The sequence below is a fragment of the Cajanus cajan genome, chromosome 9, assembly GCF_000230855.2.
Source record: "Cajanus cajan strain Asha chromosome 9, NIPB_CcT2T_4, whole genome shotgun sequence".
In the NCBI taxonomy this organism is placed as follows: Eukaryota; Viridiplantae; Streptophyta; class Magnoliopsida; order Fabales; family Fabaceae; genus Cajanus; species Cajanus cajan.
The window spans coordinates 10,905,777-10,922,852 of record NC_138525.1 but is presented as its reverse complement, the minus strand read 5'-3'; the positions used below and the strand labels follow the sequence as shown (position 1 = coordinate 10,922,852).

The window sequence follows — 17,076 nt, the reverse complement described above, 5'->3', positions numbered from 1 at the left end:
AGTATGCTTGGCCTTGAGAATAAGTTTTCAAAAATCTCAAATTAATCTCTTTAAATTTAAGCAAGTTTTAAATCTTTTGAAAGTAAGTAAAAATGTTTTCAAAAGACTTAACAAAAGCTTTAAAGAATAGTTCAAATCATTTCTTAAAAGAGATTGTGAAAGAAATTATTGATATGAAGTTTTCTACATAAAAGTTTTTGAAACAATGCAAAATTATGTTTTGGTAATCCATTACTAGAACAAGAAACTTCAAAGTTCAAATTCTGAATACAAAATGTGTTCTGGTAATTGATTACCAAACCTTGTAATCGATTACCAGAAGAGAAAACTTTAAAAGTTTGAATTTAAAAGATACGTTTCAATTTTTTGAACTTAAAACCGTTGTAATCGATTACCAAGTCTTGTAATCGATTACCAGAGCATATTTTCTGAAAAATTATAAAGAGTTACAACTCTTCATGGAAAGACACAACCTAATAATTAATTGTCTATAAATACCTATAATTTTTCATAAATAGGTTACGAACTCTATTATGAAAAAGTCATATACAAAAATATCTTGGCCAAATTCATTTGCATTATTCTAAAAGAGTTCATTAAGATCATAAAAGTGTATATCTACTCTTAAAAGAGAGTTATTCTGTAATTCCAAATTGATCATTGGATTTGTGAAGGAGAAAGGGTTTTTCTCCTTGTTGGTTTTTGAATCTCAACACAAGGAAAGGGAGTTCCGAGGTGTTGAAAGATTCAAGTCTTGTAAGGTTTACAAGAATAGTAGAAATCTCAAGTAGAAGACTTGAGGACTGGACGTAGGCAGGATTGGCCGAACCAGTATAAAATTGAGTTTGCAATTCTTCTTTCCCTACACTTTTTAATTACTTGTTATTAATTGTGATTGAGTAGTTTGCATCATCATTCATTCTATACATATAAATTTATCTAAGGAATTGAATTTGTAGGAAAGTAATTCGAAAAAGTTTTATAAGAGAAAAATTTGAAAAACTTAATTCATCCCCCTCTTAAGTTATACGAGGCTATTTGACTAACACCTTGTAGTGGTAGGTAAACGTTTGTCATATTTAATACGAGCATTAAATGCATTTCACCAAATAGTACCTCTTATCTAACCAAGAATATTACTTATCAACTTTTCATATCAAACAAAACTTGTAAAAACAATATTAGCGCTTAACAGATATAATACTAACTTTATATTATTTTTTTCATGATTTTGAGGATTTGATTTTGACAGAAAATATATTTCTTTTTAACAAAATTGTGAATTTTAAGATGATTTTTTGATTCGACCTATTAAGTAGTGATACATTCAAAACGACCTTTATTATTAGTCTCAATATAATGAACAACCTTTAAATCTTTCTAAAAGAGGTTTCATAGTAGAACAATAATAATAATAAAAAATATTACTCTCTCCAACAATCTTTCTCTCAACGCGTACACACACCGGTAACTGTTGTTTTGAAAGGGTGCTGTTAACCGAAATAAATCTTTTCAAAAGATAAAAAATAAGACAATTTTTTCTACTAAAACCAAGGAAAAGAATATGTTTTAGCCTAAAGTTAGCAAGTGGCATAGTGGGTGGATTCCATCGTGCACGCTCCTCAATATTGAATAATGCATGAAACAACTTGCCAAATCCTGTTGTCTGTGATGTATGCGTCCATTCATTTCTACAATGAATTATTTTGACAACCACGCCGCCCCGTAGTCAAGATTGTGCTACTTTGACTATCTATCATTCTATCTACGTATTGGAATTTAGTAAAAGACACCTATCCAGCAATAGCAAAACCTGGCTCAAGTGCCCAACACTATAAAAGACCAAAACAAACACAGTAAATTCATGAAATGATGAAATCGTCATATCAGTACTGTCAAAAACATTTCATTTAATACTTTATAAAAAAAAAATTGATTTTTTTAGAAGAAAAAAAACATTCGATTTAATCACTACCATTATCCCCTTTTGGTAAGTACCATAATCGGTCCTTTTCTGATTGATGACTTGTTATTTTGTAATTAGAAAATTAACATTGGTAGTGGGAAAGAGATCGAATAAAATGTGAACAACGAGAAAGTTAAGGCAGGTGGAAAGGCGTCTACGAAGGAAGGACCATTTGGCATTTTTTAATTCCAAAATGCGAAGCAATAATTAGACCAAGGTGAGAGAAGATTATTCATGTTCTTCTGAATTATGGAAAATGAAGTCTCTTATGGTTCACGCATTCGTCTATCAATATTTGCTACAATTCTTCTCCAATTCCAATCAAATTGCGTCGCCAAGCAGCACCCACAATGCCCTCCTTCATCGTGCGGCAAAATCGGCAACATATCTTTTCCATTTCGCCTCAGAAGTGACCCAAATCACTGCGGCGACTCAAGGTACGAGTTAGAATGCGCGAACAACGCGACATTGTTAACCTTGTTCTCGGGAAAATATCATGTACACGATATTGATTATAAGAGATACACAATCCTAGTTAGTGATGCGGGTGCAGTAGAGGACACTAATTGCTCCTTCATCCCTCGCTATTTCTTATCCGATAGCAATTTCAGGCCCACGGGCCTGGTTGGCCCAGATGATTTTGGATCAAAGCCGTTCAATTTGGACTTAGATACGTTCAGAATTGGGTACTTCAACTGCGCCAATCCAGTAACCGGCGATCCTCGATATGCTAAGGTGGATACGGGCCGATGTGGGACTCGAGGGCATGTCTATGCTCTTTTGGAACCATCGTATTTGCAGTATCGCGTGCAGGACATCGAGGTTGGGTGTGATCTTATGGTGGCTACCTTGGCGAATTGGAGGAATCTTTCGGAGACCCAAAATGGGAATATTTCGTATGAAGAGATCCATCAGATAATAGTCGAGGGATTTCAGCTTTCGTGGTTGCCTGTTATTTGCGAGAATCGCTGTGGAAAGGGGACCAAGTGTGAGGTTATCAATGAATCCAGTGGAGAAGTCCAGTGTGACAAGCATTTCTGTCATTACGCCTATCATACGACTGATAAGTGCGGTATAATCACTATCCATCTCTTCATTATATTTTTATATTTGTTTCGGTCTAAATTTTTATGGTATGAACTAATAAAAATCTTCAGTAAAAAAATTTAAGGTAGTTATTAACTTCATTATAGTTTTTCACTAATCTTTTATATTTATTTTTGTGAGTTTTCTCACTTAACTTTTAAAATTTTATATATTTTATCATTTTATTAGTTGATCATTGATATAATTGATTGATTTGACATGTTGATTATTGATTTGATGTATTAGTTGCTAATGTGTCACACTTTCACTTAGTGACCTCTTTGCATAGGATTCATACTACATATCATAAATTCTTAATTTTCATGCATATGAAGCATGACTCTTACAAAGATGCTCATATATCTCACGATTCTCAATTATACACATCAAATGTTCCAAGGTTCTAACGTCGAATCTTAATCATATAAAATAATCCTGTCAAAATCTCATATTTCATGGTGTATCTATTCCTTTATAATAGGTCCTCTCAATTCTTAAATCCCATTTAATTCTTAACTATCTCAAGTATGGTTATTAAAAAGGGTCAATTTTGTAAATATATTTCTCACATTACAAGGAATTATGCTTAACACAAAAGCATGTTGCTTGGCAAAGAAAGGTTAAAGAACTAGGGTTGCTCTAGGGTAGTCTCATGCTCTATGTGAAGCACCTCGTGCATAGCGCCAAAATACTTATTGCTCATTATGATGACCCTCTCACTCAACAAAACTCGATCTCGCTTAGTGTCCAAATAGATTATGCCTTTTCTGGGTTATATGCTTAACGAGTACCAAGTCTTGGTTAGCATCAAAATATGTTGTGCTATTGCTACCTAAAAAAATGTCACTTTTTATTGGTTCTTCACTTAGTGTGAGAATGCTCATGATTAGTGCCAGAAACATTGGTGCTCTTTGTGGCTTTAGTGCTTTGCTAGAGTTTGGTCTGACACTTAGTGTAAGAGGGACAAAGATCAAAACTTTCCTTCTTTACAAGTATAACACTTAGTATGGGTAACTCATGTTTCGCTTGAACTCATGTTTTTTTCTCTCCTTAATTTGATGTTTTCACAAAATTGTTCAAACCTCACTCAAATTGTACCAAAATTACAATTTCTAATAGATAACACAATTTACGTCTCAAATGAAAAATGACTATCAATATATCATACATCTAATTCAATTTATGTAATAGTCATAATCATATACAACTCAATAACAATTTCATCACAAAACTTGATTATAAGTATGTGGTTATGCAAAGATTTGTAGAGGTGTGAGGCTGTACAATTGAGAATGACTTAAATGAATTAATTTGTATTGCATGTATCAACAAGATGCATCTATTTTTCAGTAGTTCATCACTTAAGAACTTCACAGTTAAGTGTGCTTGACTTGGAGCAATTTAGAAATGGTTGACTTCTGGAAAGTTTCTCAAAAAAAATGTACAAGTCAAAACAAAGCAAGTTGAAAAGTTGTGTTAATTTGCGAGATTAATCAAAATGACTTTGATATCACTATTATCAATTAAATTCATGAAAAAAAAATCAACCAATTGAACAAGCAATTCAACAAGTAAACCGATAATAATTAATACATCAAAAATAGATAAAACTAAGTGCTTTAGGTTATTTAAACTAATCCACAAAAGTAACGAAACAAATAAGATAAAATGAACACTCACAAGGTTGATGGTCAACCTCACTACTCATAATTTGATTTAGACCCATGATCGACATAACTCACTCCTTATCTTTACATGGAAAACATTCAAGTAATGATAAAGGTTTATAACCTTAATCCATATCTCAAGCTTCTAACTCCCCTATTTGTAATTTTGATAACATAAGGTCCCTAAAGACAAAATAAAAGAAAAGAGTATTAATGAAAGACTGAGTTATAAAAAACCTAATGACAATAAGGTAGAGTTGAGTTCACATAGACAAAAGCAAAAACTCTTATTTTCACTAAAATATGTTAGCTCATTACTTGCTAAAACCTTCATTTTCAACTCATTAACTTGAAAAAATATTATTCAATTAAAAAAATATAAATTAAAATAGAATATTTACTAAATGTTATTTAATATATAATATTGGAATGAAAACTTAGGTGTGGCAATGATAACTATAATGCTACAACAATAAAGAAGGCAACAATGATGATGATGATGACAACAACCATGATGATAATAATATCAATGATAATTGGTGCGACGTTTGTGGTAATGATAGTGTTAGTAGCAATGACAACTAATGATGATAGTGGTTAAAGTAACAATAATTTTAGTAAAGACAATGATAACAACAATAATTATAATGAGTACTATTATGGAAAGACAATTAATGTCAATAATTAAATTGGTCGTCGTAGGTGATGTGGGGTGGTTGTGAAGGGCAACAATATTAGTAATTAGTGAATAATGATAATTGTTGTGAATGTTTTTTAGAGAGATGCGAAAATTAAATGGAATAACTAATTGTTATAAATAAGAACCAAAATTATTATTTTTAGTTTTAAAGATTAAGTTGAAGTAATTTCAAAATTGAATAAAAAACTAACTTCATTTTAATCTAATATAATTTATTTCAAACTTTTGTTACGCACGGTTATAAGTTTATTCCTATATTTATTTAGAAAGGGAAAATTTTAAAAGGAAAACAACTGAAATGATGATTTTTCTTTAATTCTTTATTACACAAGACATAAGTATCGTATTATTTGAAGGAGATTAGGGCATTGAGGTTCTTATTAGTAAAATAAACAAATTAATTTTTATTTGTTTTAGTATGTTAAATAAAAATATAATTTCATTTCTAGATTGTTTATGTACCAAAAGTTAAATATACATTTACAACACTTAAAAAGTAGCAAGCATGCTCTACTTAGTAAATCAAATAACAATATTATGTTATCAAGAAAATTAAAAATATGATAAAAGATCATTTAGATATTGTATAATATTAGTTTAATTTGATTGAAACTTACTAATATATGAAATTCAACAATATTATTCTTTACTATTTAAAAATTTATTATAAATTATAGATTATAGATTTAATTTTAAACTTAAATATGAAATTAAAACCAAAAATATGATTTTATTCCTATAATAACTAACCAAAATTATACTTCATAATTATACTTAATATACTGAATCAACTCTTTTTAATATGAATTGTAATCGGCCACTTCCTTGTTAGAAAAGATAATTTGTCCATGTTATTGTGATTAACAACGAACAACCCGCTATATCCTCCCCTAAACAATTAATCAAAAACAAAGAAAAGAAAAGAAAAATACCTATACAAGATAATTACTCATGTTCATCATTAAAGTTTATCATGTAATTTTTCTCAGAAATTGACTTGTTTACTTACATAAATCGGTAGTTAATTTTTTTTTTTTTTTTTTTTTTTTTTTTGTGTATATAAGTTTTTTTCTTTCATTTTCAGAATTTCATTACATGTTAACACTATTGTTTCGGGTGTTTCAGAGCCTTGGCTGAAGATTTTTGGTTATACTCGAGGTATGGAATCCCTTCTGTCTTTATTCTTTTTGTGATATTTCTGTTTTGTTCCCTTTTCTACTTCTTTGGTATTTAATATGTATTTATTAGATTTTTCTTCAATGGAATAAGCACCTCTATTCTAAACCTTTTTTTGCTTTTACAGCTATTCTAAACTTTTTTGGCAATTCAAAATTTATATATATTATATGTAGGATTTTGAAGTTAATAAGATACCAAATATATTTCTATACTATAAAGACTCAATTAATTATTTCTTTAGAATGATAAAAAAATTATTAATTTAGTCAATAATATTATATTTATTTTAATTCATATGTTCTTTTCAAAATTATACACACACATATATATATATATATATATATATATTCATTCTTTTTTAAATATTTAATTTTAATTTAAATATATTTTTAATTCCTTAAACTTGTGATAAATTTATTTTTGGTTTCTCAAATTTAAAATGAATTTTTTAATTTTAATAATTTAAAAAACAAGTTCATTTTAATACCTCATTACCACCATAAGAAGCAATAATAATTAGGGATGGCAACGGGGCGGGGCGGGTACGGGTTTTATGATACCCATCCCCGTCCCCGTACTCGTCGGGTATGTGGTTTTCATCCCCATCCTCGTCCCAGACGGGTATCGGGTATACCCGTACCCGTCAATTTTTTTATTTTTTATTTTTTGTAAAAAAAATATATTTTTAAATTATTTTTTTTATTATATTATAATTATAATTAAGTTATTTTTCTATCTCATATTATAATAAATAATCACACATAAAAAATATTAAATTTTTTTAATATAATTAAATTAAAAGTGAGTATTAAATTAAAAATGGAAACGGGGACGGGTACGGGTACAGCTACGGGGCGGGTAAGTACATACCCGTACCCGTACCCGTACCCGGTCAAACCGGGTATTCCCCGTCAAAGTCGGGACGGGTTCGGGTATTACTCGCGGGTACGGGTATATTTGTCATCCTTAATAATAATAGAGATAGATTGAGTTAGTCGTACAATATCAATTAAACATTAATATATGAAGTTTTTGGCATAATCACTAAAGATATTTGAGCAAACAAACTAAAAGAATTATTGTTTCAAATCAAAACAAACAAAGAAATTAATATATAATGTACAAAATTAAAAACAAATTTACATTTTAGGAGACCTAAAATATATTTAAGTCTTTAATTTTTTTAAAGCTTAAATGTGTTTTTAGTCCCTATAAAATGAGTGAATTTTGATTTTAGTTCCTTTAAATTTTTCTCTGTTTTTCATTATTTTAAGATTTATAAGCATTATTTTTGGTCTTTGTAAAATAAAATATATTTAGGTTTTGATCTTGTAAAATATTTTTTTTTCTCATTTTTATCCCTCTAAAATTTAAAGTCATTATTTTGTATACCTAATGCTCATTTTAGGATAGATAAATAACTATGATATTAAGGATCTATATGAATTTTTAAAGATATTAAATACTAACATGATATTACTAATAATTGTGACTAATACCTATAATAGTCACTTGATCTTTTAATAAACAAAAGGTACTTAAAAATGATTACATACAAAATATGGACTAACAAGAAAATTTCAATTTTAGAGGGATGAAAAATAAACAATTTTTACAAAGATCAAAATCAAAAATAGCTAGTAAAGACTAAAAATATATTTATGTCTTATTTTAATCTCTCATCATTAATAGTTTTTTTATTTTGATTTTTATTGACTACAAATTTGAGGAGACAAAAGTTTTCTGAATTCTTTAATGCAAAGTTAGACTCTAAAAAAATTCCAATAATTAATATATTATCCTTACTATTTATGGAACATAGAGAAAAAGACTTGTATTTAGGTATTTTTTTTAAAAAAATATTATTAATACAAGATACATTCTAAATTAGTTCTTATAAAAATAACCAAAGTAAACTATTAATTTGCTTCTTATAAAACCACGACAAGAGGATATACGAAATTCACTATGGTCACTTTATTGATGGTGAATGTAGACAAATTATAATAATTCCACTGTGATGTTTCTATTGATATGAGAATTTAGACAAACTATATTATGTCTTAAGTTTAAATCTCATTCGCACGTATTGCAACAACAAAAAAGATCATATTGATGGAGGATTAAAAAAGCATTATATTTCACTATATGCTCATTTTGTTGATATATAGATTTAGACAAATTATATTATGTCTTAAGTTCAAATCTCATTAGCACGTATTGCAACAACAAAAATATATGCGTCATAATATTAAAGGAATAAAAATTAAAAATATTATCAATTTTTACATTTATAATTTATCGGATACAATTCTAAAAACACGTTGTCAGTAAAATGTGTATTTTTTGTGATAATTAATGATTATTTCATGATAGATATAGCTAGAAACATTTTACAACTTACATTCCATAGAATTAGGATTGTTTATTTTATTTATCTTTTCTTAAGTCAATACTTTAAAATTTCTTTCTTTGAAGTTATTTTTAAATTATTTGTATAATTTTTTGAATTAACACGACCTTTTATATATTTTTGTTTTGCAGCTTATCTTAGAGGTGTTATTTTCGGTAAGACCCTTCTCTCTATTTTCCAAAAAGTATATTCACATCATATGATAATATTCATTGAATTTTATGCTTGAATGATGTTACGGATCATCAGACATGCTACTTTTCCTTACTCATGGTGAAAACATCTGCACAGGAATAGGAAGCAGAATAACTTTTAGCACAAAACAATTGGATAACCCAGTTGGATTGCAATATTTTGATGGTGGAATTTTCATAGGACGAAATGTGATACCGATATACTTGGTGACCAGATTTCTGTTTGGACTTTTACTTCTCCTTATGTTATTGATCCACAAATGGCGGCGAAGACATTTTTCAATGTATGAAAATATTGAAAATTTCTTGCTAGACAGTCATTTAAATCCCATTAGATATGAATACAAAGAAATCAAGAAAATGACCGGAGGTTTCAAAGTAAAATTAGGTCAAGGAGGCTTTGGCTTTGTATATAAAGGAAAACTTCGAAGTGGATTGGATGTCGCCGTAAAGATGTTGAGCAAATCCAATGATAATGGGCAAGATTTTATCAATGAAGTTGCTACCATTGGAAGAATACATCATGTAAATGTGGTTCGTCTCATTGGATACTGTGTTGAAAGAGATAAGCGTGCTATAGTTTATGAATTCATGCCTAATGGATCGTTAGATAAATACATTTTTTCTAATGAAGGAAGTATCTCTTTAAGTTATGAGAAAATATATGAAATATCTCTCGGAATAGCAAGTGGGATTGAATATTTGCATCAAGGTTGTGATATGCAAATTCTACATTTTGATATCAAGCCTCACAATATTCTTTTAGATGACAACTTTGTTCCAAAGGTTTCAGATTTTGGACTTGCAAAGTTACATTCTGTAAATGACAGCATTGTAAATTTGACTGCAGCAAGAGGAACTTTGGGTTATATGGCTCCGGAATTGTTCTACAAAAATATTGGAGGAGTGTCTTATAAAGCTGATGTTTATAGCTTTGGAATGCTTTTGATGGAAATGGCGAGTAAGAGGAGGAACTCAAATCCTAATGCAAAGCATTCAAGCCAACATTACTTTCCCTTTTGGATTTATGATCAATTTAAAGAAGAGAAAAATATTGACATGGAAGATGTCTCAAAAGAGGACAATATTCTAGCTAAAAAGATGTTCATGGTTGCACTTTGGTGTATTCAGTTAAATCCAAGTAATCGTCCTTCGATGAATAAGGTAGTGGAAATGCTTGAAGGGGAGATTGAAAGTCTTAAATTGCCTGCAAGGCCTTCTTTTTATAAAAATGAAACAAATAGACATAATGATGATATCAGTTCTCATCTAACATCATTAAATGATTCCACTGATAGTTATCATGTTGAAAGTATAATTGGTAATTCAATAAAAAGTAACACTTGACGAAGACAAATAATTTATCTCAAATTTAGTATAGGTCATGAGTACTTCTTGATTAGTGTCAAAGCTTGGTACTTGAAATCATGAACACTTAATGATTTTCCTCAATTATAAAAACATGTAATTCACTTTTAAGGTACAAATATGTTTAGATGCAATAAAAAATCTATTCCTACTTATTATTTTATAATTGTTCATAATTAAAAGAATGATAGATAACAAAGAGACATGTGAGGACAATACTTGATGTTAATGTATTTAGCCTTTATGTGTTGGTTTTGATGATTTCTAAAGCCTTATTTAATGTTGTGATGGCATGTTATAAGCTTTTGTGTGTAAGTTTATGATTTTGTTGTTGTTTAGGCTATATCCAAATAATTCTTGGTGATCCTTCAATGATCTTAAAACTTAAATTAATTAGTGATAACATATTTTGAAAAGATCAAATGAAATCAAATAGTTTTAAAAATTAAAGAAAATTTATTTCTATAGAATAAAAGATTAAGTTGATATTACTTTTGATAAAAGGCATCTTGAACAAAATAATTGATTATGTTGTTTTTAAATCAAATAATTGATTATTCGAGTTAAGCCTATAAAATAATTGTTTCCACTTTCTATTTAAAAAGAGTGACTTCAAAAAGTGTTCTAAGGTACTATTATGAGTAAAATTGCTACGAAAAGCTTCAACAAAAAACTTATATCAAGATTCAACAATGTTTTTTTATCAAAACAAAGGATATTTCTATAGCTTTATCATGAATCATTAATCTGAACTTTTATCCTTCATGGCATTACTTAATATAAATTACACATTTTTACTAAATAAAGAAAAACATCATCAACAATTTTTGAAATTATTTTCTAAACATAGGCAAAGGATTCACGTCTCAAACGAATTTGAATTAACTTTTAAATAACTAAATGAAAACAAACAAATAAGTATCGATACTCAAAGGCCATACACATATTTTTAAATCGAAACCATAATTAAAAGGTAAATAACATAAATATCTTATATAACTAAATACCCATTACCTTAATGTCACATTCTATAAAAACAAGGAAATCTAACATAAATGTTAGTTTATCTTTCTTCATTAGCATCAACTTCAGATTGATATTCACCTGCAAATTTCATTCAACCTAAACACAAACAAAAAGAGAGTAAGATAAATCTCACTCAAATTTCTCTCTATAAACACAAATCCTAAATTCCTAAATCACCAATGGCACCTAAAGTTGCTCTGTATGGCCATAAAGGATCCATGGAGGTGTACCAAAAATTTGTTTTCCTACCCAGCAAGATCATTGTCATGAAAAAAATGTAGGATGAGGGCTACCTAGTGAAGGCCTACCTCAACCAAGCTGCCTAGACCTCATTTGTCAAGCTAAAGTGCAACTAGCACCATGCTCCTTACACCATCTTCTAGGCAACATCCATATAGGATTTGTACTCCATCATTGGACGAGTAGACTAGACGGCCATCCAAGTCAATCCCTTAATCATTCCAATAGTCTCAGGTTGCAAGGATGAAGGTGAGGCCTACAAGGATGATTGAGAGCCAACCATCACCCAAGATATAGTAGATGCACTCATCTACTTAAATGGTATGTTACCATCAAAGAGAAATGAGCTAAAGATACTCCTCTGCATAGCTAATGTCACTCCACTCAGTAAGATGTTCCACAATCTACTCTTTAACACTTTTTTACCAAGTTTAGAATCAATAGATCATGTATCTGATGTGGATTAGTTTTGCTTGGACTATCTAGTTGTGAGGAGTAAGATTGACTTGCTTGGATTGATCTACAATCACTAGCAGGCATGCCTCTTGTAGCCAAGCAAGAGAAAAACAAAAAATCCCCATACCCAATGGGATGCTCTTCACAAAGGTCATTCAGCACGTAGGGATTCACACTTCGTCTCTCTCTATTGGGCCTAAAAGAAGGGAGGAAAATAAGTATATTCTATCATTTTCCTTTGCTGTAGAGCAACTCTCTAACTATCAAGGAAAAACCAGTCGAGGAGGAGCCACCTACCAAGAAGCCTGCTTTGAGTTCTTAGTAAACTTATCGGTCTAAAACCCTACCTTTAGCCTTCAAAGCCATTGTCTCAAAACCCCTCAAAATACATTTCCATGAAACTTCATCTAACTTAGATTATAAGCCACTCATCCATCGTCTTACCCAAAAATCCTCCACCTTTAGCCTAAAATTCATCTTTCAACCTCCTCCATCATCTGCACAGCCATCCCAACCAAAACCCAAACCTCAACCTCAGCCTTAGCCACCTTAACAAATTACCATAGAACCTTCACTTACCCATAAGCAGCACCTAGTGCGCTGCTCAAGACTAGCCCAAGCCTCACAAATCTTAAAGGAAAAGTAAGATATGAAGCATCTAAAGCTTTAGTCTGTTAAGGAAGCCAAGAAGCAAACCATCACAGACACTAATCTGACTTCTCTAGAGGCTCAATAATTGAAAGCTATTACCAGTTTGTCTCTTTTAGAGACCCCAGTTTGCCTTAAGTGGAGCACAAGATTGATGAAAGCTAGGTGTAGGAAGCACCTATGCTTCAAGCCTAGGAGAAGCCTGAGGAACTAGTTTAGGAGGCACCCCATGTTGTTTCTAAGGGGGAGCCTCAATCTAAAGGTCTTGCTTAGGCTGGTGAGGTTGACGCTAAATCCTAAAGCTTGGACTTTCTTGGTGTGTTTGGCATTCCTATTGTACCACAGTTTCAAATCTTGGTGGAACTTATGCATGCAAATTTTGATGCCACAGTGTCAATGGAGGTGATTCTCAATGTTGAACCTCTCAACATTAATAGTTCCATGGTGGAACAAGACTAGAGGGACCTAGATGACTTCATCTCTATGGTACCTCCCTTTGATCTATTTGAGTCTGATGATGGAAGCACAAACTTTGATGAAACAAGGGAGATGGAACACTTTTTCAAGGAGATGTCATCAAATGATGACTGAACGCCACCCATTTATGACTCCAACAAACATTTTTTTTATTTTATAATTTTCTCAAAATCGTCTTTTCGTACATGATGAGTTATACAAACCATGGATGATTTTGCCTTCAATGAAGTTTTACATGTAAGACTTTGTTTTCAGGCCTGTAATTCACTCTATATGCAAAGGCAATGAGAAGATGACTCAGCTTAAGCTTGACAAATTACATGATCATTATGCATGCCATCATACCTCTTAGCCTCTTTATCTTGTTGGTGAGAAGCTTGAACAGTTTCTCCGAGTCTTGGGTTGAGGCTTCATTGTCTACCCTCTCCCTTCCAGGGCCTTGCCTACCCTGTTCAACACTCTCTTTATTAGACAACAACTATACAAATATTATTCCCCTCATAATGTTACTTTTCATGTATGTTTTCCTGGGAATATAATCTTTTTGTATAGGAGAATGTTTAGGTTGCTAGACCCATCATGACCCTTTGCATCATTTACTTCTTCCCCATAAACAACTTCACCTCTCCCTCCACTTGCCACTGAAGAAGATCGCAAAGATGTGATTGTTGGCCTTTACCATGCTATACACTACACTTTGAGGAGACAAGCACACATTGAACAAAAATTCAACAAGTTGTTGTCTCGCCTTAATATTGATCTTAGCTTTGACGAGGAGGATGCCTTGAATAAGCATTTGCTAGTGGCAAAAGAGGGAGAGTGATAGTGATTAAGTTTTTAAATTTTTGATTATTTTGCTTTAATTATGTTTGATTTTATGAATTCTTGGATTAAATTTATTAAAATCATGAACAATATGTTATGTTTTAATATACATTATATTTACTCTAATTTATGCAAGTTATATTCGTTAGATCATACACATTTTCAGGAGGAGTTCCCTATGCATTACGTATAGCACCTAAGGTAGGTATATAAGGTTTGATTACATATGCTATGATACCTAGTGTAGAAAAATTTGTTCTGCTCCATTATTGTAATATGCTTGACAAGAAAGAGATAAAAACAAGCATGTTATGCCATATATAAAATTTCTCTTATGTTCTCTAATTTCTCTTATGCCATAAAATCTATATGCATACATAATCTAACATGATTTAAGTATTAATTAAATAACATTCTAGTTGACCTGATTTAATTGCTTAGTCTATCTCAAACACGATTTCAAATGATGATAGAATTAAGTAAACGTGAGACGATACATGTCTTTAAAAAAATGTACATGTAAAAATCAATTTTCTTAAATGATCTTACAACATCTTAGATGTGTGCTTAAATAACTCTAGTAAAAATAAATCCAAATCATTTATACATTTTAAAGAAAAATATCTCAAGCAATATTTAAAAGATTTTTTTTCTTTCAAGGTTAAAAAGGTCAAAACTCTTTTCATGAAAAACACCTTTTGAATGACGACAACATTTCCGAAAGAAAAAAAATCTTTTAATCTTACCAAAGTGAAATATTTTCTAAGACAAAAAAAAATTAACATTTCAAAAATACAAAATCGTGTTTGTCGCCATAAGAAAGAGGGAGATTGTTAAGTCAAAAGATGATATTAGATCCCTCCAATTTATAGTTTTAATCTTAACAAATGAAATGTTTTTATAAGAAAAAATATCTTCAAAAATATCTTTGAAAACTCATTAAACGAAGTCTAAGATGCATATCATCTATAAGATGATGAAAATCAGACAAAGCATACAATCTGTCTCATACACATTAAATGCTTATTATTTATTAAGACTAACAACAAAAGCTTATTGAAATCTTCATTCCTTAATAAATTGAGTTAGAATATTATATTAGAACTCGTAAATCTGTTAAAGAGAACAAGATCAAACTTTTCAGTAGGACCAAGAGCAAAGTTCCCTAAATCATGGAGAAACAGAAAATAAAGTCACTATTGTTGTTGCACTACACTGACATTACTTCCACAAACTTCGTTTAGTATGAAAAGTTAATAAGAGTCTCCTTGATATGATAAGAGGTACCATTTGGTGAAATGCATTTAATGTTTGCATTGAATGTGTTGAACAGTTACCTACCATTATAAGGACACACAATGAAGACAAACAAAACAAACTTGTCAACTGGACTCAAAGTATTGCAACAATCATCTTCTCCAAGATACTATATAAAAATACTCAAAGCTTAAGAAAAAAGAGATACATAATATACAGAAAAGACTTGTATAGAAAGAAACACTTTGTAAATTTATTCTTTCTTGTAAAAGCTTATTATTCTATACTAGTTGTATAACGTCTAAGTGATACGAACACAACATTTGTGTAACCTTCATAACCATTGTTATAAGGTTTAGGCTGGAGAGGCTTGTCAAAAAAAGAATACTTCTTTTCAGCCCGAAGAGGCTTGATTGAAAAATAATAGTTGGTTGTTAAGCTTGGAGAGACTTATTGAAAGAATACTTGGGTAGTTGCTTGAAGAGACAAGTCAAAAAATACTTAGGATTGAGCCAAAAGTGGCTTGTTGAAAGAATACTTGTATCTTTATTTAAAGATAGTAGAAATCAATATGGTTGGACTAAGAATTGGACGTAGTCTCGGTAGTTAAGATGAACCAGTATAAAAATACCTAGTGTTCTATCTAATTTCTCTTCACACTTCATCTAACTAGTGTTACTACTTCACTACAAAAAAACATGCAAGTTTTTAATACACACTATTCAAACCCCTTCTAGTATTTATGTTTTCTCCACAATTCATTTCTAAGATAATTGAATCTGTCACTAGGTAAAGGTCTAGTGAATATATAAGATAATTACTTATTTGTTTCTATGAACTCAACCATATAATCTCTTTTTTGAGCATGATCTCTAAGAAAATGGTGTCTTATTTCTATGTTCTTAGTTCTAGAGTGTAAGATAGGATTCTTAGAGAGATTTATGGCACTAGTATTGTCACATCTAAGAGAGATTGTAATTGACTTTACTCTATAGTCTACTAGCTATTTCATCCATAGAAGTTAAGCATAATAGCTACTAGCAGCTATGTACTCAACTTTAGTTGTAATCAAAGCAACACAAGCTTGTTTTTTACTATGCCATGAAACTAAAATACTTCTTACAAGATGACAAGTACTACTAGTACCCTTTCTATCCATTCTACACCTTGTATAATCAGAATCAAAATACCCAACTAGACTTAGAGATACACCTTTAGGAAACCACAATCCTACATTTATTATTCCTCTTAAGTATTTCAAAATTTTCTTAATAGAAGCCATATGATATTCTTTAGGATTAGCTTGAAATTTTTCACACAAGCATATGACAAACATTATATTAAGTCTATTAGTTGTAAGATATAAGAGAGATCCTATGGAGAAAAGATAGACACTAGAAGGGGGGTTGAATAGTGTATATTAAAAAACTTGCACATTTCCAAGTCAATGAAGTAGTATCTGTGACAAACAAAGCGTTATTAAGAGTAATCAATGAACAATAATATCAACATCATACTTGGTTCATTCATAGCATAATAAACAATAACAGATAAAATTATAATGAATTATGGAA

General features: G+C 30.4%; 1 protein-coding gene across 1 annotated transcript; it reads left to right on the top strand.

The window, feature by feature from the left end:
• Positions 1–2,053: 2,053 nt before the first annotated feature.
• LOC109788276 (LEAF RUST 10 DISEASE-RESISTANCE LOCUS RECEPTOR-LIKE PROTEIN KINASE-like 2.1) lies at positions 2,054–10,897 on the top strand. The gene is made up of 4 exons (XM_020346965.3): positions 2,054–3,038; positions 6,545–6,577; positions 9,143–9,166; positions 9,303–10,897. The coding sequence occupies exons 1-4, from the start codon at positions 2,216–2,218 to the stop codon at positions 10,550–10,552; spliced, it is 2,130 nt and encodes a 709-aa protein (XP_020202554.2). The 5' UTR covers positions 2,054–2,215; the 3' UTR covers positions 10,553–10,897.
• Positions 10,898–17,076: the final 6,179 nt, after the last annotated feature.

Coding starts and splice junctions, on each gene's coding strand:
- LOC109788276 (XM_020346965.3), top strand. CDS start 2,216: ATGGAAAATGAAGTCTCTTATGGTTCACGCATTCGTCTATCAATATTT. Junction 3,039..6,544: donor TCATACGACTGATAAGTGCG/GTATAATCACTA, acceptor CGGGTGTTTCAG/AGCCTTGGCTGAAGATTTTT. Junction 6,578..9,142: donor GATTTTTGGTTATACTCGAG/GTATGGAATCCC, acceptor TTTGTTTTGCAG/CTTATCTTAGAGGTGTTATT.